The 24136-nt window shown below is 43.3% G+C and overlaps 1 protein-coding gene across 9 annotated transcripts in view; it reads left to right on the forward strand.

Moving 5' to 3' along the window:
• ARHGEF39 (Rho guanine nucleotide exchange factor 39) overlaps positions 1-24136 on the forward strand; it is a 161329-nt gene that overhangs the window by 37953 nt on the left and 99240 nt on the right. For all 9 annotated transcript variants that reach the window (XM_076065288.1, XM_076065289.1, XM_076065285.1 and 6 more), the window contains 5 exons: positions 4634-4728; positions 5362-5482; positions 6492-6610; positions 13124-13194; positions 18808-18936. In XM_076065288.1, coding sequence (XP_075921403.1) covers positions 4634-4728; positions 5362-5482; positions 6492-6610; positions 13124-13194; positions 18808-18936 — 535 coding nt within the window. The remainder of the gene's footprint in view (positions 1-4633; positions 4729-5361; positions 5483-6491; positions 6611-13123; positions 13195-18807; positions 18937-24136) is intronic.

Here is a 24136-nt window from a genome sequence, read left to right on the forward strand (position 1 = left end):
TGGAGGACCTGGATTAATAATGGACTGCTGCAGCGTCTTGCCTTTACCTCCTTCCGTCTCGTAAGTCCCAGGGTTGTTGTGAGGTTGACACCTGATCGCCACGGTTCTGCTCTTTTAGTGTTATCATCACCACCACCGTCTGGATATATCGTCTCTATTTAAACCATTGAAATGTCATTGAAAGACCAGTTTTACTCTCATGACCATCACCATGTGGATTTATTTATTTAATCGTACATATAACACGTTAAAATTTACGACTATGCTTGAAGGTGTGCAATTGAAACTCAGGGCCCCCTGTTTTTCTTTATTGTGGTTCAAAAAAAGGAATGTCACGGAAGCTTTAAACCAAGTAGGCTTTTAATGCCTTTCAATGCAGTGCCCTGCCCCTGCCGCCTTGATACTACTGTGAGACGTCGACAGATGACCACCGCATTGACCCCTTCACCCCAGCTTGCCTTCTGAGGCTGGCTTGTGTAAGGTGGCTCTGTAAATGTGATGAGGATGTAGAGTGTGAGTGTGTGTGGCGGTGGGGAGCGGTAGTGTAGCGGTTAGCGTGCTGCGCTGCGAAGCCGGAGACTCTGAGTTCGATTTCTGCTCACGGCCAACGCCAGTGACGATTTTCTGAAACGGTCATGGGCCTCCCCTAGGTCGACTCATCCTCAAATGAGTACCTGGTGCGATGTGTGGTAAACATTGCCACTGGGGAGACAGGCAGCCAGGTGTGGGTGTTGGTCACCTACCCCCTTGTGTGCCATGCCGGACTTCATAGTTGCTACTCGCTAACAGCATTTGCCCCAACAGTCTGTGCAGGCTATACGAGGATTTGTTTTCTTTGTGACCTCCTGACCTCCTGAGAATCAGCTGTTCCAGTAGCAGTAGTGGCAGACGGCAGTGTAACTCTCAGATCGTTGTGTCCAGCCTTCTCCGGAAGTATCGATGATTCCCACCACCTGTGGAAGACGTGTGTCCAACCTTTGTACCCGAGGGGACTGCCCGCCACTGCAGATGATGATGATGATGATGATTTGGAAAGCGAAGACAAAACCGATCGAGGCAAAAGAAAACAGTTAACGTCATTAATCTCGTTTAGGAGGTAGGAATATTTGGACCGATTCTAAGCAACAGATGCAATTCCCTGGAGAAGCAACGTGATTTTAAAATGGATATCAACGTAATTAAAGGTGAAAGAACGTGCATCGTGATGGACAGTGCACTCAGAGGACTGCGAAATTAAAGAGCGAACGTCAAAAGGAATATAAAGGCCACAAGATGGAATAAGTTTGAATTTGGTAAAACCATTGGCTAGTAATGAGTAGGGGAGAACATAAAACCATGTAAGATATCATTGACAATGGCAGCAAAAAAGCAGCTAAACAGGTCAACTATATTATTATGTCAGAAAGCAATCTGCACCATTATTTAATACACCTAAATGTGACATTCCAACGTTTGTTCCTCCTGCTGATTGAACTGGAATCGGTTAATATGAAATTGTTTCGAGGGAAAGCACATAGTTTGCTCACAAATTAGTTGTGGCTGAGTGAAAATCACTGTCTTACCGCGAACTTTGTCATTGTAACAATAACGCAAAGTGTTTGCATTTTAAACTAAAAAGTGTCCTCTTATTAAATTGGGATATATTTATTTTTAAGAGAAGGCTTTTGAGAGGCAGTTCTAGAGCAAATTCTTTTCTGAATTGGTTAAGGAACAATTCTTAATTTTCCCCAAGGCTGCGTGACCTTGGTAATATTCTGCTATGTGCTTATATTTTTTCTTCTTCCAAACTCTGAATACATTAGCACTGGGTTTTGTTTGGCTTAACAGCTTATGCCTTTTTAATTGGTACTTCTTAATTATTAACAAATACTGTAAAAAACAAAAACCTACTGCAGCTAATCACTCTGGTTCTAGAGAAACCTTGGGAAAGTGATTTGATGTTAATTTATGTAGAGTAATTCTCTTGATAGATTAATAAACCGAATCGTTTTTTTTAATGCAAAGGGACCATTTTAGTCTTGGGAATATCATGTATTGTTCCCCTAATCGGTTTTATGCCTAAGTGAGATGTTACCTTTTTTTAGCTTGCTTTTTTTACTTTTAAATATTAGAAGTTCCTTAACCCATTCTCAATTTTTGGGAAAATGAGACAATTACAGTATAACTGGAGTTTTCTTTTTGCCCATGTAAGTGGTTTATGGCACGGCGAGTGGTAGCGCAGTTGTTAGCGGCACTGTGCTATGTACCTGGTGACCTAAGTAAAATCCCCAGTCATGGCTAATGGCAGTGGCAAGTGATATCGGACCATGTTCTACCCCGACTGCCTGTCGCCACCCTCCCAGCATGGTCAAGTACACCGCGGAATCATAAAGCGCTCTAAATGGTTTATTATTTTCATTATTTATCCATCTGGATGGCACTGTACATATTTTGAACTTCTTTCGCACCGTACATAGCCAAACGTGCTAATCGGAGGTGCGAGGGAAGGACCAACAAACCGAACACAAAAAGCATTTATAAAGAAATTAATTTTCAATCTAGGTCTAAAGGCACTGAGATTTGAGTGCTTAATTAATATTTAGAATGTTACTCAATCAAATCCTTGTGTAAATGGATCTACTGCCCTCCCCCCCCCCCCATCATAATGTGGGATCGCCATCACTGGCTCGGCATTATCATCAGAGATCAGCGTAGACCCATTGTTCATTTGAGCAGGGAGACAATTTGACGTACGTGCCAAACCCATGGCCCCTCCCAGTGTCCAGCAGCTCTCCGTCCTCCAGCGTCGGCAACAGCTGGGCAGCTTAAGGAGCAGTGGATGCTGAGAATCACTGGATATGAACCGGATGCCTCCTGGATTTAACCGTCGCTTAAGCACAGCACACACGCATTCCGTTGGGTGACTCGGTTATCGCATGCCGGCTAACCAACATGGAAGGTGGCAGGGGATAGGCTGAGTGGTGCCGTGGTTGCGAGATGTTAAATACCTCGCCTGGTATATAGGAGGCCACGGGTTCGACCCCGACCCTGACGCCTGTATGTGGAGTTTACATATTTGTCTCCCAGAGTGTAGTTTGTGTTCAGATTTCACGTAAGTCTGAAGAAGTGCGAAGATCAAGGTGTGTGTGTGTGTGTGCGCACGTCAAAACTGGGCCATCGAGGAGCGATTGGGCTGACAGGACGGAAGGGTGGGAGAGCAAATTTGATAAAACATGACAGCAGCACAGGCATGTGGGAAACCTCATGTCTGTGGTTTTTTGTTCGCGCAATTTGCACAGAAGTATCCAACAACAAAACGGACACAATGTGCACGTTAATTTTTCCGACAGGATTGTATTATTGGGGGGTGCCACGGATGCTGTTGAGCAGGTAAGGGCAGCTTTAACAAAAAAAAAAGAAGCCGACAATCATTGTCATGCTGGACTTCAATTTTCCAAGTATTGATTACCAGCTGATTGAATCTAGGACGTGATGGGGGTTAGGTTAGTAAGGAAGTGGGTATTTATGGAGACAATTTAGGACGTTTTTATGCTTTCATTATTTCTTTAAGCAATAGTGGCTGATGCATTGCTGATTGTGCTGTTAGGCCTAGAAATTAAGGAGTTGCTGCCAAATTGACACGAGTCTCTCTTGTAAGAAAAACCAAATAGCTTGCATAACAACAGCAATCGTAGGTCGCCACTAAGTGGCAGCGACATCGTCATGGCGCTGATGCCAGGCTAGGTGCACGGCTTTCTCACAAATTTGATTGCCTTTGTGCCATCGTACTGTGGGATACCTTGCTGCATACACGAGAAAATCACCCGGGGAGAGAAATGCTTCAACTAATTAAATGTTTTATTCCAGCTACAAGACGGAACGTAATTAAGGTTTACATTGCAGCGGTTTGCCTTGTGTGTCTACGCATAGCGTATATATCTTTGTCCTCTGTGTAGAGATTGAATCATTATTGTATGTACATGTATGTTGAACTTCTTTCGCACCGTAAATAGCCAACCGTTCTAATTGTAGTATAAATTATTATGTTAATATTGCACGATGGCATAGTTTTATATGGAAATTCTCAATTAGTCTTAATTCACGTTGAGCAGCATCCTCAAGAAGATGTTAGACCAGTACTATGTTGAGTATAGACATCGGAAGAGACTCTTACTTGCTACACTGCTGCATACTCACGGATTTGATCTTCTATATGCGTGACCTATGCATGATCTATCTTAAACACACAATCATGATTGAAACAATCCCTGTTAAAGAATGGCTGCATTCTATATATAGCTGGACCTTAATCCAATGATCATCTTTATAATGTGCAATTCATACCACAGGGTTGCATAGGAGGAGAAGATTCCTAAAAAGAAATACCGATAGAGCTGCAACCTACTTGCTGTTTTGCCATCCATTGCTGTTCTGCTATACGTATGTTGAAATTCTTTTGCGCACCGTACATAGTCAACGGTGCTAATCGGAGGTGATCGCCTATTAGGTCTGCATGTTGGGTGCCCTCACATGGTGATAGATCGTGGTGATCCACCAATCCCACATTTGTTTACAGATAGACATCTTCTGGATACGTTTGAGTATATTGGTTATGAGCTGGTGCGCTTGTGTGTGTGTGTGTATATCTCTGTAGTATTTTGTAGATATCATGAATGCCAAAGGAACACTCCGCCAGGAAGTCAGAAATGCCATCTTCAGCACCGTCAAGGAAATCCATGCAGTGAACAGGTAACTTCACTGGTTGAAGTTTTATTTACGTTTGCAATGAATAATACAACTGGGTTGTTTTTTTTAATCGACACAATTCCCACCATTAACGATGTATAATGTTGAAGAACTTAACAAATCCATCAAAAACACTGTCCACAAAGGAAAAATATAAAATAGGTGACATCTCGGGCAATGGCCATGCTTCACAGCACATAGGCCAGAGAGGTTGGAGTCCAAGTGTCTTAACATTCTTTCAATTTTAAGGACCTAATATTATGCACGAATTTGTTGAGTTATTTTGTTGTTTGTGCTTTGTGCACCGCTGCCGATGTGGTATCACCAAAAAACTCGTATAGACTGTTGGTAAAGAGCTGTATGTGAGCGGCTATTAATGCCGGCACGACGTGCGAGGATGTAGCATGGAAATCACCTTGCTCAACGACTTCCGCTTACACATATTACTGTTGTATCCTTTATTTAACAAGGAGATTAAATAAACCCACTGAGACGCAGGAAATGTCATCGTCTCTTTTTGCAAGGACGGCCCGGGTGACAACTTGAGAAATTTGTGACGCGGTGCTGGCTTTTTTCCCCATCACGTGCTGCCCACTTGCTATAAGTCATGCCTTGTTGTTTCGTTTACATTTTCAGGACATTCCTCAGTCATTTGGAGAAAAGCAACTTTGGATTGGGATTTGAGAGCTTTTCTCTCTGCCTGTTTCTTTACACCAATTACATAGACAACTTGGAGACATCTTGCAAATTGCTACAGGTACGAGGTGGCTTTTATGGGATGCTAGCTGTACTACCCGGCTTCGCCTGGGACTTGGATTCACCATGGCCGGCCGCCTTTGCCTCCCCAGTGGCGATGTTGACACACCACACCACTTACTCGTTTGAGGCTGAGTCGACCTAGGGGAGGCCCAGGACCGGTTAAAATAATCGTCACCGGTGGTGGCCGTGAGCGGGAATCGAATTCGGGTCACTGGGTTCGTAGCGCAGCGCGCTAACCACTACACTGCAATGCGTTACGCTTCCACATGTGCGGGTCACATGACAGATTTGAACGTCACAGCTCGCTTTCCGTGCAAAAAATATATGCATTATTGCGCCCAGGCTATATAATTGTTGCATGGTGTACAGTCTGGAAAGTACCCACATGGCAAATTTCAAGTTTGTTGCATGCCGGGAAGTGCGCGAAACATTTTGAACAGACACATTCACAACTTTGCCTTTTATATATATGGAGATAACATTCCATGTTGGCACACACTGTAAGGCAGCAAAACAGAAAAGATTGCCCGTGAAAAAAAAACCTTGCAGATCGTTGCTCCATTTGCTTTTGTATTCTGTAGCCTGGGCTCACACTCATTTACATTGGTACCATATTCATCGATTCACGATTGGAGAACATGGCCCCGGCTATGCTGCTACGTAGGGTTAGGATTATCCTCTCCAGGGCGACTCTCACTGCAATAGCTTATTCCCAGCATTTCACTCGGTAAATTTGGTTCGTTCTAGGAAAGCTTGAATGTGTCTTTGGCTTTTCACCAATAGAGATGTATTCGTGCAGTGAAGGTTCATTGAGTGTCAAGGGTTCTTTCAAGTGGTTCCAGTTTAGTTTTTTTTATTCTGTTTTCCTGCTGGAGAGAGAAACAGGAGCGCTTGGAGACCTTAACCACAGGCGTGGCAGGAACGACGGTTCGGCTGCGCGCGGTCGGCAAGCCAGCAGCCCCCGCGTGCCGCTACTGCACGTGCAACGGCGCTGTTTGCTCTTGCAGGTGCAGCTGAAGAAAAGCAAGGAGTTTGCTCGCTTCAAGAAGCTCCAGGAATCGCGACCCGATTTCCAGGGCCTCACCCTGGAGCAGCTGCTCCCACTGCCAGCCCAGCGCCTTGTGCAGTGAGTGACGGCCCACAACCCCCTCATGTCTCGTCTACGCTGGCCCACTCCGCCGATGATCAAGGGTTGGTGGCAGTTTGGCTAGATTTCCTTTTTTCTTTATTTTTTTCTGTACTTTTTTGCTCGATCCGGGGAATGTTGTTTTGTCAGCCACGTGCCTTTGCATGTGTCAAGGGCTTTTAAGCATACAATATGATATACACACACTTCATGTTTGTATGTTTATATGGATGTCATATGTGTATGTATGTATGTAGAGGAGAGATTTATTAGCGGTTTGGCGCACTGTGCCGCAATGTTAGGGATCTGAATTTGAGCTGGATGAGCAAGGCGGCGCTTTGGAGTGAGACGTCCTTTGGCGAGGATGTTAAGCTTGCTGTGCCACCTGCTTACAGAAGTTAAATATCCTGTCCTATGTGTAATATTGGCTCTTGTCCCCAATTAATAATCGTAGAATTAGCTTATTTTATCAATTGTATTCATAGTTTTTCAAATGAGCTCTTTGCACTTTGGAAAGTTTCCTTTTTTGTTAGTGTATTTACATAGTGAAAACATTCCTAAAATAAAAAATGTGGGCTTATATTTGCTATTTTGTAAATATTGCAGATGTTTTCAATTAAGATATAGCATATTTAAATTACCATAATGCTTTATAATTCGCGTCTGCATTGTAATTATTCATTGCAATTACACACTCCTATTTATCGCATTGTTGAACATTAACATTTAAACAATTATTACGTGTGGGCTTATTAATAAAATGTGGGTATTTGTTACATTTAATAATCAATTATGCATTCAGTTTGAAATCTGTTAATGAAGTTACTGCATTGGACAATTTCACAGTTGGACACTTTTCATTTAAAATGCATTGCCTATTTGAGTATAGAGTCCAAATTCTGTTTTTTCATCAGAAAGGAGCTCACTGTGTTGATTCTAGTGCACGTTAATGACCGAATGTGCCTGCGTTTCACACGTATATTAACGTAGCCATCGCGCGCGCGCATGCACGCACACACACCCGCCATCGTTCCAATCGTTCCAATCTCCGCATTCGGAAATGAACTGCTTTACACGGGCTCGCAAAATTAGCGCATTTTTAAAATGTACCCAGCAGTCACCGACACAAGCCAATCCCGCAGCCTTGCGATGCTTGGCGAGCCAAAGAAAGTTACGGTCTCCCTTTTGTTCTTCGCGGTAATCAAGCAAAAGCAGGTAATGGCTTTCAAATAGCTAATTACTTTGGCCGGCCTCATTCGTGTCCAATATCGGTGTCCTTGAATGAGGTCAGCCACGGTGTTCGTTAAGCCCGTAGTTTATCTGCCTCGTGTCGATGCTGCCCGTCTTGGCGACGCGACCTTGAGGCTGTCAGTCTGTCGATAAGCGATCGCCCCCCCGCGGGGCTCGCCCGCAGGTAGCTTGACAGCGCCCTCCACCTAATTAATCTCGGAGGTAACGGACTGGCGGAGAACGGCGGGGCGGCCGCCGCCATATGTCGCGTCCGCGGGCCGTCTGCCGCGGGGAGGGCCCCGCTCGGCGGTGGTCGCCGACCGGGGGCAAAAGTGCGTCTTCGGCTCGGTTCGAACCTGCCCGGCTGAGATACGGGGGCAGATGCTGGCCCTACCGTCGCTGCTGATGCTCGCGCTGCCGCTGCTGTTGCTGCTGTCAGGCAGGCTGGGCTGCTAGATCAGTCTGCCACAGTCGGATGCACTTCTCTCTGGGTGAGCGTCACCGCAGTGGTGTTATTATTATTTTTGTGATAAATGAACGGACGTTTGAAAGTCGGACACACCTGGGTGCTCCGGTGCCCCCAAAGTGATTCACCACGGGTGGCGAGGGTGATTTTTTTTTGGGGGGGGGGGGGGAGGAGCGGGGGAGGGGTGGAGGGGCGTGTTTGGTAGGAGTGGGAGGGTCGCGTCTGTCAAGTTAGCGCTGTGCGTGCGAGTACGCACACCTGGCTGACGTCCTCAAAGTCATCGCGCACTGCCACGGCCAGCAGAATCGCTCAGGACACCGCGTGACCCCAACCCAGTTACGAACCATGCTCCGCCTACCTCGTGTCCAATCACGTAATGCCCTTCTTAGATTGACCTAAAAAAAACTAATTCTAGACGCAATTAAAAATATATTAATTTGCATAAAGCCCTCAATTTAAGTTTTAAAGGATTCAATGTTTTTAAAATGGAAACCAATTATTTATGGGAAGTGAGCGGCGGTAAATGACATGAGTATATAAAATTTGCCTGTCATGCATGTCAGCTAATTAATTTTTGAATAAACATATTAATTAAAACGTATGGTTTATGACATGAAAAATATAAAATCAAACATCGACATTTTAACAGTAACACAAGGCTGCATTTCTGCTAGTGATATATGTATTATTTTACTGTGTGTATAAAATATGTAAATGTGTGTGTGTGTGTGTATTTATATCCATTGCGCAAATGAATACCGCTTCATGGGAAGTCGAATGTGCCCGTCCTCTAGAAAGAATGATGTTTGACCTGGTAACGTGGAATTTCCACCAGTGGACCAGGGCCATCAACGGAATTGACTAAACCCTCCCGAGCTCTCTTGGACGTGGACGTACTTTGAATTTTTGACCGGTGGACGTATTGTATCGCGTGGCTATATTGAAGGACATAGCAATAAACAACACAGGCATTGTGTTTCGTAACACTTTCGTTTCGAGCACCGGACCTGCAAAACTTCCACTCGCCTGCGTGACCGCTCGCACCAAAGCGCAATCGAACAAATAAATGGAAGCGCGATATTCTATAAGCCCTGGAATCCCCTTCTCGCTGCCCCTCTGCCGTACGACGGTTTGGCGAGCTGTGTGGCCAGTGTCACAGACATCACCGGCCGACTTAAGCCGTCCCCAGGGAGTGAGAGGGGTCGTTCCCACCCGTGTGCCCAAGGGAACACTCTGCACTTGGGAAGGTCAACAAAATTGCGAGCTGCACGCACGATAAAAAGTCTCGTCACGCACCTAATTGCATTTGATAATCAGCGAATTAGTGAATTAGCGTCTGCCGCCGCTGCCTCCATGTATATTAATTAGGGCGATGCGTGGAAACATTACGGAGTTCTCCCCGATAGAGCAAAGTGCCCCTGCTGTCAGTGTTAAAAGAAATTCGCCATAAAGGCACTAACATGTGACATCGGCAGCTGGAAGCAGAGATGGGCGCAGCAATTTTAGACGCTTGCATATTCATAAATAAAAAAAGTCGTTCTCCGCTGTTTACATTTTATGGGTGGACATGATGGGCACTTTTAAGGTCAAGCAAAGGCGTGCATCATGTTTTTTTTTTGTTGTTGCAACTTTATAAAAAAAAATTACATGCTGCAGAGACTTAATGCTGGGAAGTGAAAATGAAGAGTTATTGCCATGGTAATGTTTTCGGACTATCTAATTGCATTTATTAAATAGTGATGATTAAGATGCATATTTATTGGGCAATAGGATATTATGCGCATGCCTTTTTATCAGCAGTGGTATCGGTGTTTATGCACTCCGCTACATTCCCAGTGAACCAAGTTCAAGGTGTTGGCTGTGCACATCGGTGGTGTGTGCGCTATCCGAATCGGTCCATAAACTTTTCCTAGGTTGACTCAGCCTTAAGTGAGCACCTTTTGCAGTGTATGAACATCATTGGCACTTGGGAAAGAAAGGCAGGCTGTGCATGGTTTCTGTGCTGGCCTTAATAGATGCTTGTTATCAGTAAGATATAAATAGGGGGGGGGGGGTCTTATGCGTCTCCGATTATCACGGTTGGCTACGCACGGCGCGAAAGAAGTTCATCATACGTAACATTTTTATTTTCGTTATATAGATAAATATGCTTAATTTAATACAGTATTCAATCGCATTTTGTAGTTTATTGTGATGTTTTATAACCCCCCTGCGCTGTCTGCCCGGCAGTGAAGTACGTCACAGTTATTTGATTGACAGGACGTCTGAGTAGCGTGCGAAGTTGGATAAATATCCTATAGCGGAGGCTCTCTCGTCCGCTGTGGCGTGAGCAAGGAATTTCAGGGCCGCATCTTTCACCTTTTTGGCAGCCACTATTTGGATGTCTTAGCAGTGGGTAGGTATGCTCCTATCTGGATGTTATGCAAGGGATGGCAATGTCCTCCTTTTTGAGCATGTAGCAATAATGGCCACCTTGCAATGGCCGCTTAGAAGTTCGAATTGCTAGCGTTGAAGACGGCAAGCAAAATAATTGCATATGAACTCGAAATATACAAAACGAGCTGGATTTGCAGCCGCCCGTTGTGCTATTTGTCATCTTGCCAATTGTGAGTATTGGTCACACAGCTCTCTATTTGTTCCATAATAATACACGGAGCACCACAATGTCTGCCACATGCAGGTCTTATCTCAGGAGCAGATGATTGTTTGCACAAAAAAACCCCCTATTAAAGTTGCACTTGGAATTCGAATAAATAAAGCGTGAATGCAGTATGTGTCACACTTTTGTATGTACATACAGGTGCTGATATAAATACACGTGCAGGCATAGTTATTGAGGATTAGGTGCCCAATCAACTGTGCCATTTGGATACAAACGTTTGTAATGCAGTTAGATTACCTGATAAGGTCTGCTACCGAAGAAGGATGTCAACATGTCTTTATATCGACAGACATAACTACAATATTGTAATGTTTGTGCTAGTTTTGGTTGAACTCGAACAAAGCAGCCGCAAAACAAGATAAGTTTTGTTCCACGTGTATAGTCGCATGTATGTTGGAATTCTTTCGCACCGTACGTAGCCAACGGTGAGAATTGGAGGTGTGTGGGGGATGGGACAACAAACTGTTCACAAAGAGCAGTGAACTCTGGAATACAGGTCCTTGGCATGTAGGGGAAGCCAGGTCTTTCGTGCCAATTTAGGATCGATCACGTAAAAAAAAGTCCGTGCGGGTACCTAGTTGCCTGCACATAATGCGGTACCTATATTATTGACCCAGACAGATGATAGGCTGCATTGGGCCCCAACTGCAGTTTTACAACTGCCAACTGCCCGATTGTGAATTGCCTGCCATTAACTACGAGGCCACTTGGCCGGTTGTACAAACAGAAGTAATCATAAATCTTGAATAGCATACCGATTGTCATGAAACAAACATGCCTTGACTACTTTTGTGTAAGTATTCAGCATGTAAATTTTGGAAATAAAAGTTTAGTATTCACGGATTCCCTTTTGTCTTATCCAAGGCAAGCAGTCTTTTTTTTTACCGACGATGTCATGTGATTCTCATCAAATTAAAATGCAAATGCATGATTGAAGTGATAGTCTGTGGTGTGGTTACACTTGATTGACTGATATTCAAGCAATTTATAAGCAAACACATCAGCTTTCATGCCGCTTGAAAGGCTTTCCATGCAGTCAGATTCCATTTACCCGGGATGTCTGTCTGTGACAGTGAAATGGCTGCGACGCATTAAAAACCTCATTACCAGCGAATAAAGATGACATTTCTACAAATGGAAAGGGCCCCTTCCGCTAGTAAGATTTCCCGCCGAGCGATCGTGCAGGTGCCGTGCGGAAATGCCCAAATGGAAGCCGAATGAAACTGCCATTATTGGCAGTCTCGAGTCTGTGCTGTGCATGCATGAGGCCAGAATGCCGGAAAGCTGGGTGACCAAACTAATCCGAGGTGACCAACTGCGAAGGCTGATGAACCAAAATTCAGACGGCGACTTGCAATTGACACCTTCACTTCATCTGCACCTGCTGTGTTTGCGTGTGTGGGGGGCGCACGGGGCATTCATTCATTTATTATGCACACAAATAACCTCATGATGTAAATGCTTACCCCGAGCTCTCATTACTCTGATTGTGCGTTGTCTTTGAACTGTGCACCTTTTGGCGTCATCTGGTCGAACACCGTTTGGGACTAGGCTCTCAGGAAAGCTGTCTCTGGTGTGGACCAATGAGTTTCAAGGACAATGCATAAATTATCAGAGTATTGTTTTTTCTTTGCATTTTGGCTGCAAGTATCGTGGTTAATGTAAACATGATTCCTTGCAAAAGGTGTCAGTTTTGTTGCCAGAAAAAAGGGGAAAAACCCTGTTAGTATATTTTGGTGCTGGCAAAGAAGGCCTCATGATACAGTTTGAGTTTATTTTATTTGTTTCACGGAATAACCCCTTTTAGTCGGTTGGCCGGTTATTTTACAAGGGAGATCCGTGGTGCATGAGCACAGCAGCAACAAGACAAAGACACAAACTGTCAATATTGCAGAGAATGAGTGCAGAGTCCTTGAGGAATATTGCACAACTAACAAAAAAGGTATTTAAACGCGGTATCCTATTAAGATGAAGGTCGCACTTCCAGGAGACAATTCCTGGGTCAATCATTTCCAGCACGGATAATACGATGGATTTGCCACCACTGCTTATGATTCATGGAAAGCCACAGGTGATATAATAGAAAATCTCGAGACTTCTGGGTTCGCTGTTATAATCAAGTAGTCATAATAATTTCGAATGTTTTTCCTCGCAGGTACAAGCATTTTGTGCGGGATCTCGCAGAAAATACAAACCCCGACAGTGGCGAGTTTCAGAAGCTCAGAAGTAAGTAGCCCCAATTGTGTTCCGCACTCAACAAAAACAAATAATGGAAAATCAAAGCACGTGATTTTAAAGGTGGCCGAGAGACTCAGGAGACCAGCGGCAATGTCAGGCCACTCAGCCTGCTCCCCATGAGATTCTGGGTTCAAGCCGAGGATGAACTGGTTTACAATGAGCCCAGGTCGCCCCACTTACGAGCTCTCGTGCACAGCTGCTTCTTTGGTCTCCACCGAGTCGGTGATGAATGTGCTGAAAGGTGGTCTAAAATGGATCTTTGTTAATTATCACTCATTCGCGCTCGGCACTGTAAGTACTGGCAAACTTCCCGTGACTATTGGATATGAACTGGCTCGATGTTGAAACAAAAAATTTGATTTACAGACAAGGCCCACATTTTGTTCATCTATTCAAGAAAGAGGGAGAGAAACACACTCGTTAGTCTGACCAGAGGCCCCAAGCAAATAGTTTTCGTGTGGTGCTGCTTTGAATAGCCCATTGGCACTGTAAAAAAAAACTGAAACCATAAAAAATAGGCTCGTAAGAGGCTTTAATCTTCCAATTAATCTTCCTATTAACCTTCCAATTTTCCGACATCAGGAATCAGTCTGCTGAGTTATTTTTGATGTATGGCAGTGATGTGCTAGAAGGGACACTAATGGGCTCATTTAAACCCTTTGTTTATTTTTTTTAAGGGCAGTGACTTGTTAGAATCACCATGTTTTTGCACTTTACTGTGTGTGTGTGTGTGCATGTGTGCATATATGAGGGACACTCATGGGCTCATTGGTTTATGCATTGCATTTCAATCCCAGAAACATCGGTCTTATTCCTGTTGCAATGGAATCTTCGTCAAGATTTGGCCCCTTCTAGGGTAACTCAGCCTCATGCGAATGGTGGTGCGGTCATGGATATCGGAAGTGGAGGAGACAGCAGTGACTAAGCGTAGTGTTGGCTGACCTTGCACTCATGCTGTGCCAGCCTGAATAGATGTTTACTAACTAATCTTCCTAATAGTTCATCAGATTACACAGGAACCTTTATCTTTGCATGTCTAATCTTGCACCACCAAAAATAATAAAATCCAGCGAGATGTTCAACCATTTTGTTATGAAATTTCATTTGGGACAGGACGAAGAGAATGACTACAAATGATGAGGATAATTTTCCAACACGCTTACATTTTGATGAGCGGAATTTTATACTTTCCGTTGGACATCAAAATTATTGTTATGTTAAGAAAACATTAGCTTTCTCTCCTTCCTCTGGTTCACTTTTATGCCATAGGTCGCAACTCTGGCTCTTCTTCAGACCCATTAATCTGTACTGCACTTGACGACCCTCTCTATCCTGGTTTTGTTTTTCTGTTTGCTTTCTTACAACAACAACAACAACAAAAAACACACACAATCTTAAACAACGTAGATATCATTTTGCTGCCATTGACCCTATGTTTACAAAGAGAAGATGTTACAGAAAGCACACAGAGACACGTCCATGCACATGCGCCATTGCACACACGAGAACGGGGTATTCAAACTCTAGTAATGCTAATTAATGAGAAATACTGTTTGATTACTTCGAAGAGTGACTCTGTCACCCAATGGCTACTATTAAATAACAATTCACATGCTGTGCATCATATTTTTTTTAATGTAACCCGCATCAGGGCCCCATAATATAAAGTGCAGTCTCCAACTCCTATTATTTTCTACGTGACTTTACCGAAAGAACCAAAGAAGATGAATCCTTGCAGTCACGAAAGCTTTAAATCGAAAATTGCCATTTAATTTATTAATAAAGTCGTCATTGTCTGTTGATTTTGAAGAGTGTTGGTTGACCAGCTGCTACTATTTTTCACGCGCCATGCGACTTTTTGTGAAATTGTGACGTGAAAATTACAACAGTGGGGGGGGCGGGGGGGGGGGCTTGGCAGCAAGCCCCTCCTTTCGGGGATGTGACATTCCTTTGATTGATGATCACGCAAATTGGCTGTAGGCTTTCTGAAGAGAATGCTGGACCTTTCCGTTCACAGTTAAGACACAGTTATCACATCACAAAACTGCTAACAAAACCCCTTGATTGCTCTGAAAAATGTGTTAACGACCGTCTCGCAAGTGATTGGCGTAATGGAGTATAGTCATACTCGTCGTTGTTACGTCCTGGCAAATGTTAAAATGCTCCCAAAAAAAGTGCACATTTGTGTCAAAATTGCTGAGTTGAATGCCTCGGTAAAAGTATGGTGTTTGTGGGCAAGTGAATCAACAAATGATTCCGAAGCGATTTCGGAATTTGCTGATTTCATTGCCCTGTGCAATCAGGCGTCTGCCCGACTTAGGCCTGCCATTCTGTCACCAGTCTTAAACGCCGGTCATCTTCCCTTATTGCGATGTATACTTCCAGAGCCTAATTCTTTACACGGTCGTTATGATGTTTCTAAATTGCGTTTGTTCTTCTGATCCATGGGTTCTACTTTTTGTCTTTCGGTGTAATTCCCAGCATGCATTCCTCCATGCTTATTGGTGCACCTTTCAGCTTTTGTTTTTATTTCTTTGTCGGTGTTTATGTTTCAGATCCATGTCATAGCAGACAATGTCACTGATTGAAATCTTTCCTCAGTTGTTCACATGATCGTTGCTTTCCATGAACAAATTCAACATTCCACAAGAATGCCAAGCAGCTTGGTGTGTTCTCTTTATTTCATAATTTTCTCTTTCTTTCATACATTTTCTCCGGCCCTTACATACACGTAAACTTGTGTTTGACAACGACAACTGCTTAGCTAGCTTTTTGTACGCAACTCTTTATTGTTGATTGTTTATCTTTCTCAGCTTTACATCCTTTGTTAAGTTTAAAATTTCTGTAGTCCATTCCCATTGGTTGCTATAACGACTGTTGACAGCAAATCCTCAGATTTGTTAACTTTCTCCATTAATGTTCATACATTTAATTTCACTAATACAGTTTTCGGCAAATACATTCAAATGTTGCTTTGAATAGCCTTGGTGAGGGCGTAATTCCTTCCCCGACTCCGCTGATTTCTCTTTTGTTACATTTGTTATGAAATCTCAATGTAGCTATGTAATAAATAAATAAATGCGTATAATTGATATTTAACGAAGGCCTTGGTTCTGTGAGAGCTTTCATTTTATTTTCTATGAACGTCATGCATAATGGTATTTGGTATTATTTTTTTATAATCTCATTCAATGTGGTCAATGGTAGAAAGCGTGTGTGTAAATCAAGAAAGCGTGTGTGTAAATCAATAAAGCGTGTGTAAATCAATAAAGCGCGTGTAAATCAATGAAGCGCGTGTAAATCAAGAAAACGTGTGTGTAAATCAAGAAAGCTTGTGTGTAAATCAAGAAGGCGTGTGTGTAAATCAAGAAAGCGTGTGTGTAAATCAAGAAAGCACGTGTAAATCAAGAAAGCGTGTGTGTAAATCAAGAAGGCGTGTGTGTAAATCAAGAAAGCTTGTGTGTAAATCAAGAAAGCGTGTGTGTAAATCAAGAAAGCGTGTGTGTAAATCAATAAAGCACGTGTAAATCAATAAAGCGTGTGTGTAAATCAAGAAAGCGTGTGTGTAAATCAAGAAAGCACGTGTAAATCAATAAAGCGTGTGTGTAAATCAAGAAAGCTTGTGTGTAAATCAAGAAAGCTTGTGTGTAAATCAAGAAAGCGTGTGTGTAAATCAAGAAAGCATGTATGTAAATCAAGAAAGCGTGTGTGTAAATCAAGAAAGCTTGTGTGTAAATCAAGAAAGCTTGTGTGTAAATCAAGAAAGCGTGTGTGTAAATCAAGAAAGCGTGTATGTAAATCAAGAAAGCGTGTGTGTAAATCAAGAAAGCGTGTGTGTAAATCAAGAAAGCGTGTGTGTAAATCAAGAAAGCGTGTGTAAATCAAGCTTGCTTTTATGGTTGATTAGCCTCTAATATGTCCATTAGTTTGTTCTACCTATGATTTTTGGTAAACATTTTATAAAGCTATGTTAGGCTAATACAATATATAATTTTCCAGATCGGTTTTGCCTCCCATTTTATGTAGACAAATTTATTGAGGCATCAGTCAATGAATTAATAATTTCATTCCTTTGTAAACTTTTAGAAAACACATCCGCTAATTTATCTACGGCAGCTGGTCTGGTTTCTTTTCATGATTTCTACAGATATTCCATCTGGTCCAGACGTTCTTCCTTTGTTCTTAATGCGAAGATCCAGTGGTTGCTCAATAAAATGAAAAATTATTAACATTGTAGTGTAGAGGGCACTGAATGTGAGGGGCAATGTAAAAAAAAATCTGTAAATTATCACCGCGTTATCTGAAATCGTCAAAAGCATGTTGAGGAAAAGGAAAGCTGTGAGAGTGGAATGTTAATAGCAATCAAACGACAATACACAGACCTCTTAAAACCAATGAGTATAGAGGAGAAAGAAATGATTCACATTTTTATGAAAAAAAGTTGGAAACAAGCCAAATTAATTGGTCTTTAAAATTTCCATCATAACATGCCCACAGCTGTTGCTGATTCAATTTTGCTGATTGGTTCATGGTGTGTGTACCATACTTTGTTCAAAGTATTGGAATGAACAGTGCTTGAGCGCAAGGCCATTACGAGATAGCACGTGGCCTTAGAGTGGAAATGCCGTAACCCACTCAATGAGGCACAGCAGAACTCATTATTGTTCCATGCCTACATAACATCTGTATATATACAGTATATAAACATGAATTACACCTTGCAGTGTGGATTTATACTATTTACTGTATATGTATGGAAGAAAAAAATATCCCCACTTAAAATAAACATGAGACCAATGCATGTCATCTAAGCTAGTGGTGGAAATTCTACATTTCTGTGATGGAGGTCAGTCGCTCCATAGCATGCGTACATTTTACTTGGAACAAATTGGTGCTTATTTTACTGTCCCCAAAGGGGGTGGTAGGTTGAATCGAACCTGACTACTGAGATTTGAAAACACAGCCTTCTGACATGCATTTAAATCAAAGTTTCACAATCGCATATACGTCCATCACACATCCGGCCTGACCTTTTAACCGCCCGCACCCAGCGCGGTTTTTGTTCACGGTGAAACTTATTTCCAATGCATGTTCACAAATCTGACCTTGTCACATAAACGCCTATACCCTCAATCCCTCAGCAAGTCAGGTATGCGACGTGGTACTTCACACGTATGAAAAAATATATAAAGCTATTATAAAAGACCGGCATTCCGTTTGTCCGTCAATTTATAGAAAGAGGACGCCTCTTCAGATGTGGAGGTAAAAAGTTGATCCAACAGGTTCCCAAAAATTGTAGTCCCCCCCAAAATAAATGTCACCCCCCCCACACCCTACATACAACAGAGTCCGTAGTATCAGCACGCATTGGTGGGGGGGGGGGGGGGGGGAGGACATTAGTGGGCGTGACAGGCAAAGCACCGAGAATCAACTCCGTAGGAGCGAAGTAGGCTGCCGAAATTCTAGCATATTAAAATAACGCTTAAATATTTTACAGATTAGATGAGCCGCACTTGACGGACTGTGACATGTGACAGCTTTGCTGCGGCGTCGGGCGATGGTTTTGCGTTGTGTTTGTTTTACTCCGTTGCGCCCTCCCAGAGGCCGTGAGGGCCGTGGCGGAGGCGTGCCAGCACGTGTCGGATCGGGCGCGACGCCGCGAAAATGCCCTGCAGATGGTGCGCGTTCAGAGGATGCTCAAAGGACGCCGGATCGACATCGCCTCGCCTGGTGAGCTGTGAAAGCAACCTCGTGCTCGTCCCCTGCCTTGGAGCGCACGCTGCACAATGGGGGGGCACCCTCTACTCCTAGTGCTGCTGCTCCTGCTAGTACTGCTGCTTCTACTGTTGTTACTGCTGATGTTGCTGCTGCTGTTGCTGCTGCTGCTACTGCTATTTCTGCTGTTGCTGCTGCTGCTCCTGTTATTGAGAATTCTGTGGGGTTTATTCACTAATTTCTCTGTCTGTTCCGACACAACTGCTCTCATTCAGATGAACAATATTGGAAGGTAAGGCACTGCATTGTCAGTGGTGCATACCCACAAACCAAAAAAACTCTCCAACTTTGCCATTCAGAGTCTGACCTATTGGGGAAATTGCCCCCCTTTGCTTCCTGTTTGTTCTGCAGTGCAAGAAGGACTGCGTCCAAAGCAAGTGATTCACAATTAGAAGTTTTAAAATTAAAATCATGGTCAGGGGACAGCTCGGCCTATCATCTATCTGTGGTCGATAAAATAATTTACCGTTTTACATGTAGTCAAATGTGTTAATTTCATGGAGAGATCACCCCCCCCCCCCTTTTCCCTCTTGCCATGGGAGTATAGAATTTCCACCACTGCTGGAGATGAGACGTGAGCTGTTGCATTACTCACCTGAGCTTTATCTTTTGCCATATATAAATCTGGATGGAGTAGTCTGCATTACATCATGAATCTTGAAGCCCGAGTTCCTTTTCCAGATTACCTTCATGTCAAGTAACATTTGTCCATGAGCCCAGACTAGATATTTCACTTATTGTTAGCACCTGAGGTGGGATAACTTTAACAGTTTTAATTGCTTTATGTGGCCAATAAAAGTAAATAGTGTGACAACCATTTGTAATGAGTAAGTTATAAAACAATGCACTCTTATTAACCATGCAAACACATTGCTGCTACTAAATTTGTGACATCTTAGGTGGTACCAATTTCTGCTCAAGCCCATGAACTATATTGGAACCAGTCCTGGGCCCTGCCCTTCACACTTTGCAACAACTCACTAGCATGGTGAAGTACGTTCATATAACAACCACAGCGGCGTGGAGGCCTTCATTCAACGGTGGATTGGCAAATGGTGGAAAACAGTTTTTTTTGTTTAAATGTGAAGCTAAAAATGATTTTAAACACACACGCACGCACGCACGTGCACTGCATGCACATTGTGAGAATTCTACTCGCATGCAGCTGCTTGACCTAGGTCATGTGGCGGCACGCCCACATGTCAAGGTGTCAAGAAGAGCTTGGGTGCATCCATGTGAGTTTTCAAGGGAATGATGACAAGATGTGGAGGTAACGGGCGAGAATTGTGTGTCATTCCATCTTCAATGTCTCCACCACTGAAGTGTAAAGCTCTCAAACATATTTATAGGGAGCCTCCTGAAACAGTTCTTGACCTATACGACTAGACTGTAATTGAATTATTCATCACGTACTTAGTGTGAATGCGTCTGTTTGACTGCAAATAGATAATGTATGTGACGCTTATTGTCCAATGGTTGCTCTTGCAGATGTGTCCACACAAATCAGCAGGTGGTGGTAAAATCTTGTAACAGCTGATTATTTTTTATACCCCATATAGCGTTAACATACTTTCGCGGCAAGCGCTGTTAGCGAGCACCTCAAGGCCAGCATGGCATATAGGGGAATGGGTGGCCAACACTACACCCAGGGAGCTTTGTCTCCCTATGTGGCAATGTTTACACACGGCACCAGGTACTAATTCGAGGCTGAGTCGACCTAGGCGAGGCCCAGGACCAGTTTAGATCACTGGCGTTGGCCATGAGCGGGAATTGAACTCAGGTAGCCGGGTTTGTAGCGCAGTGCGCTAACCACTGCACCCCTGCTTCCCACATATATACTCCCCCCCCCCCCAAACACACATGCTAATACTTACAATTTAAATGAGTTTAAATCAGTTTTAGTCAACAAATTAAGTATTTATCTATATGAATCACGAAAACATTGACCGTTGTTATTTATCACTGTGCTATGTTAAGGGACAAAATTAACAATTTGTAGAAACTGCAAACATTTAATTTCATCAGCAACTTCCAAGCAATGTGTTTGTAGGTTTATGATTTTATTGTACTTATTGTGGAACACTGCATCTCTAAATATCTTACTTTTTAAATTATGAACAATTTATTTTATAATTGATGGTGAGCAAGCCAAACCAAAAACAAAAAAGATTGATAAATAATGATCCGTTATAGCACGGCATCATTCATTCAAGGCATTAATAAGCTTTGAATATCACATTAAATGGGCATTTCCAATGCATCACAACCCCAGAATTTCCAGCCAATACTAAATGTATCACTTTTAAATTGCTGTCAGTAATTACATGCAGAGTACTTTCCAAATCAAGATAAACAATAGGTATCATGAATCCTGATGTCAGGAATCCAGAAATGACACCCGCAACTCTCAGCCAGCAGCCCTCCTGCAAAAATGTGCTCCCCCACCATGGGATGTTGAGTTTACCACCGTTTCATGTCCACCCTTGGAATACAGCACCACCCAACACTCATTTGAGGAACAGAAACACCCTGACCCCTTTGACAATCATGCATTCTGTTTGCAAATGTGTGATTTGTTTCAGTTTTTTTAATCATGGCCCTTAAAAAAACAGAAAGAATGGTTGAGGCAACGGCATGCTTTTTGTTGTTATTGAGTTAAAAGTGATGACATTGTCACCACACGGTGACTTTCACCGCCGACTGGAAGGCCCGTGTGCACCGAGAGCCAGCGCTCCGTGGAATTCATTTGTTGGCACTTGGCAGTGCACACCTGTCTGTACGACAACTGTGCTCTCGTGACACTGAGAACAGCAACAAGGCTCCCCCACACGGGTATAACAAGCATATGGGAGTGACAAACAGTTCACCGACAGGTTTTTTTTTTACTTAATTGCAAAGCTAAAGGTGCAACCATACAATTGCTCGCTCACTTCCCTGATAAAGTCGGATGTCCACACGAGCGAAGCTCAAAGGGAGCCCTTCCTCGGAGGTATTTTGACCTTCTCATCCACACTGGCTCGATGTCTTCAAGGGGGCAGGAGTGCCCACACTTTACTCCACTACACGCAACTTGCCAATTGTCTAACTGTGGCGGAGGGCGGGGGGTTGGGGGATTTACGAAACCTGCCTATTATTTATATTGCCGCACCAGGGTTTTGAACCAGTGTGTATGCACGTATGTTTAAAAAGTACAATTTCATTGGTTTTGAAGGCATGATTGGCCGTAGCCGTCCCAGATTCGAACCGGCAACTCTGTCACTGTGAGATTAACACTAGCTACAGAAACACCTGACAGGCTTAAACAATTTCCACGAAACTTCAGTGTACACGTACATCCCTTTTTGTCAATCCACTGCTGGATGAGGGCCTGCCCACACCGTGCAAGTTGTGGGGGATGTTTGACCGGACTTCACCATGCTAATTAATGACAGGATGGCGAGAAGCATAGAAGTTCAGTACAACGATGCATTTTTCTGCAATGCCCTCTGCTGCCTCCTACAAAGGCGAAGTAATGAATGGTTTATTTATGGGGCACCACGGTGGCAACATGTTAACCACCTCACCTGTGTATGTATATTGAACTTCTTTCGCACCGCGCGCAGCCAGGCGTGCTAATCGGAGGTGCGGGTGGCAGGACAACAAACTAAACACAAAAAACAGTGACCTCTGGGATTCAGAATTACAACGTGGAAGCATCACAGTTTCTTTGAGTGACGCCGAACATGTTTTTCAGTAAAAAAATATATGTAAATTAGGCAATTAACAATTATGCCCCCATTGTGATAATTACATTAATTGTCACAATAGGGGCAGCGCTCATCTACCAAACACTGCTGGTACACTTGAGCCCATTGTATGGAAATTGCACAATCCTGCGGCAGGGTCAATTTTTTCATGAAGCACTCTGCGATTAGTTTCTGAACCTTAGAATGAGGACAACACATTATAGCATTGGGGAAGTCAGTATGATACAAATCAGTACTATTTGGTGATCGGGATGTTTCCATGCCGTGTTGTGCTTTATAGTGACAATGTTGGCTCACAGAGCAATTCTGTTTTCTTATTGAAGTGCGCTTGAGTTTTTTTCTGTTTTATTATTGTCGAAAATATCCAGAAACATTGATTTACCAGATCGTTATATATATACCAGATCAGGATATATGTAGTTGTTTGAAATTGTCTGTTGACAACATTTTGACCTCAAAATTAATTCTCTTGGCATGAAATCCAGCATTGGCGAAGGAAGCATATATGTGGGAAGCAGGGGTGCAGTGGTTAGCGCACTGCGCTACGAACCCGGCAGCCTGAGTTCAATTCCCGCTCATGGCCAACGCCAGTGATCTAAATATAGTGTTTGAAATTCAGATGGCATGTGAACTGGGAAGCAATGTTAAAGTACATCCAATGTCATGACACTGGCTATTTCTTTTTCTCCTAAAGTTGTTGTCTATAGAGACAAACTCGTGTGGTCCCTTCGTTATGACCTTCAGAGTGACTCATGTACTCGGGTATCGATCTCATTAAACCTGAAGGTTTAACAGTCTGTGTTTGCAGAGGAGCTTCACCGAGTACAGAGACTTTTGGCAGAATGGTCCTGCTTGAGGCATGTAGTTAATTGCTCTTGTGTGTGTGCGGAAATATCCAATGTGCTGCGAGGAATCTCTCGCGTACACGAGGCAGAGAGAGACACACTCAGAATCCACGTCGAGAGTGTAGCAACCGAATGTCAGTGCCATCTCCAAATGATCATACGTCAATGTGACTATCGGATCTCTGTGTGATCCACGATTCATTCCTCCCAAGTCCCTGGATTGCAGTTGTTGCCTGACCCATCACGTGCCCCATCACACCTGCCATTTTAATTTCACTTTGGAAATAAATGCAGTGAAGAAACGTCAGTGCAGGATTAGTTATTTTTTTGCTGTTTTCAGGAAAATCTGCACATTGCCTTTGCTGCTGTGATGGTAGGGGGTGGGCATTCAAGCCCTCATTTAAGCTGCTGTGACAATGCAGAGCTGCAGGGACATTATCAGATTAGCGATGCCTCATTTGGAAAGGGGTGCTTCCCATCTGCTAGCTTGTAGACACGAAGGACGTTTCGATAAGAGCCCATGACTCTAAAACTGAGTGAGTTATGATGATGTGTTTGTGGCTC

Source organism: Petromyzon marinus, chromosome 7, assembly GCF_048934315.1.
Source record: "Petromyzon marinus isolate PM22_M1 ecotype Great Lakes invasive population chromosome 7, UKy_Petmar_22M1.pri1.0, whole genome shotgun sequence".
NCBI lineage: Eukaryota > Metazoa > Chordata > Hyperoartia > Petromyzontiformes > Petromyzontidae > Petromyzon > Petromyzon marinus.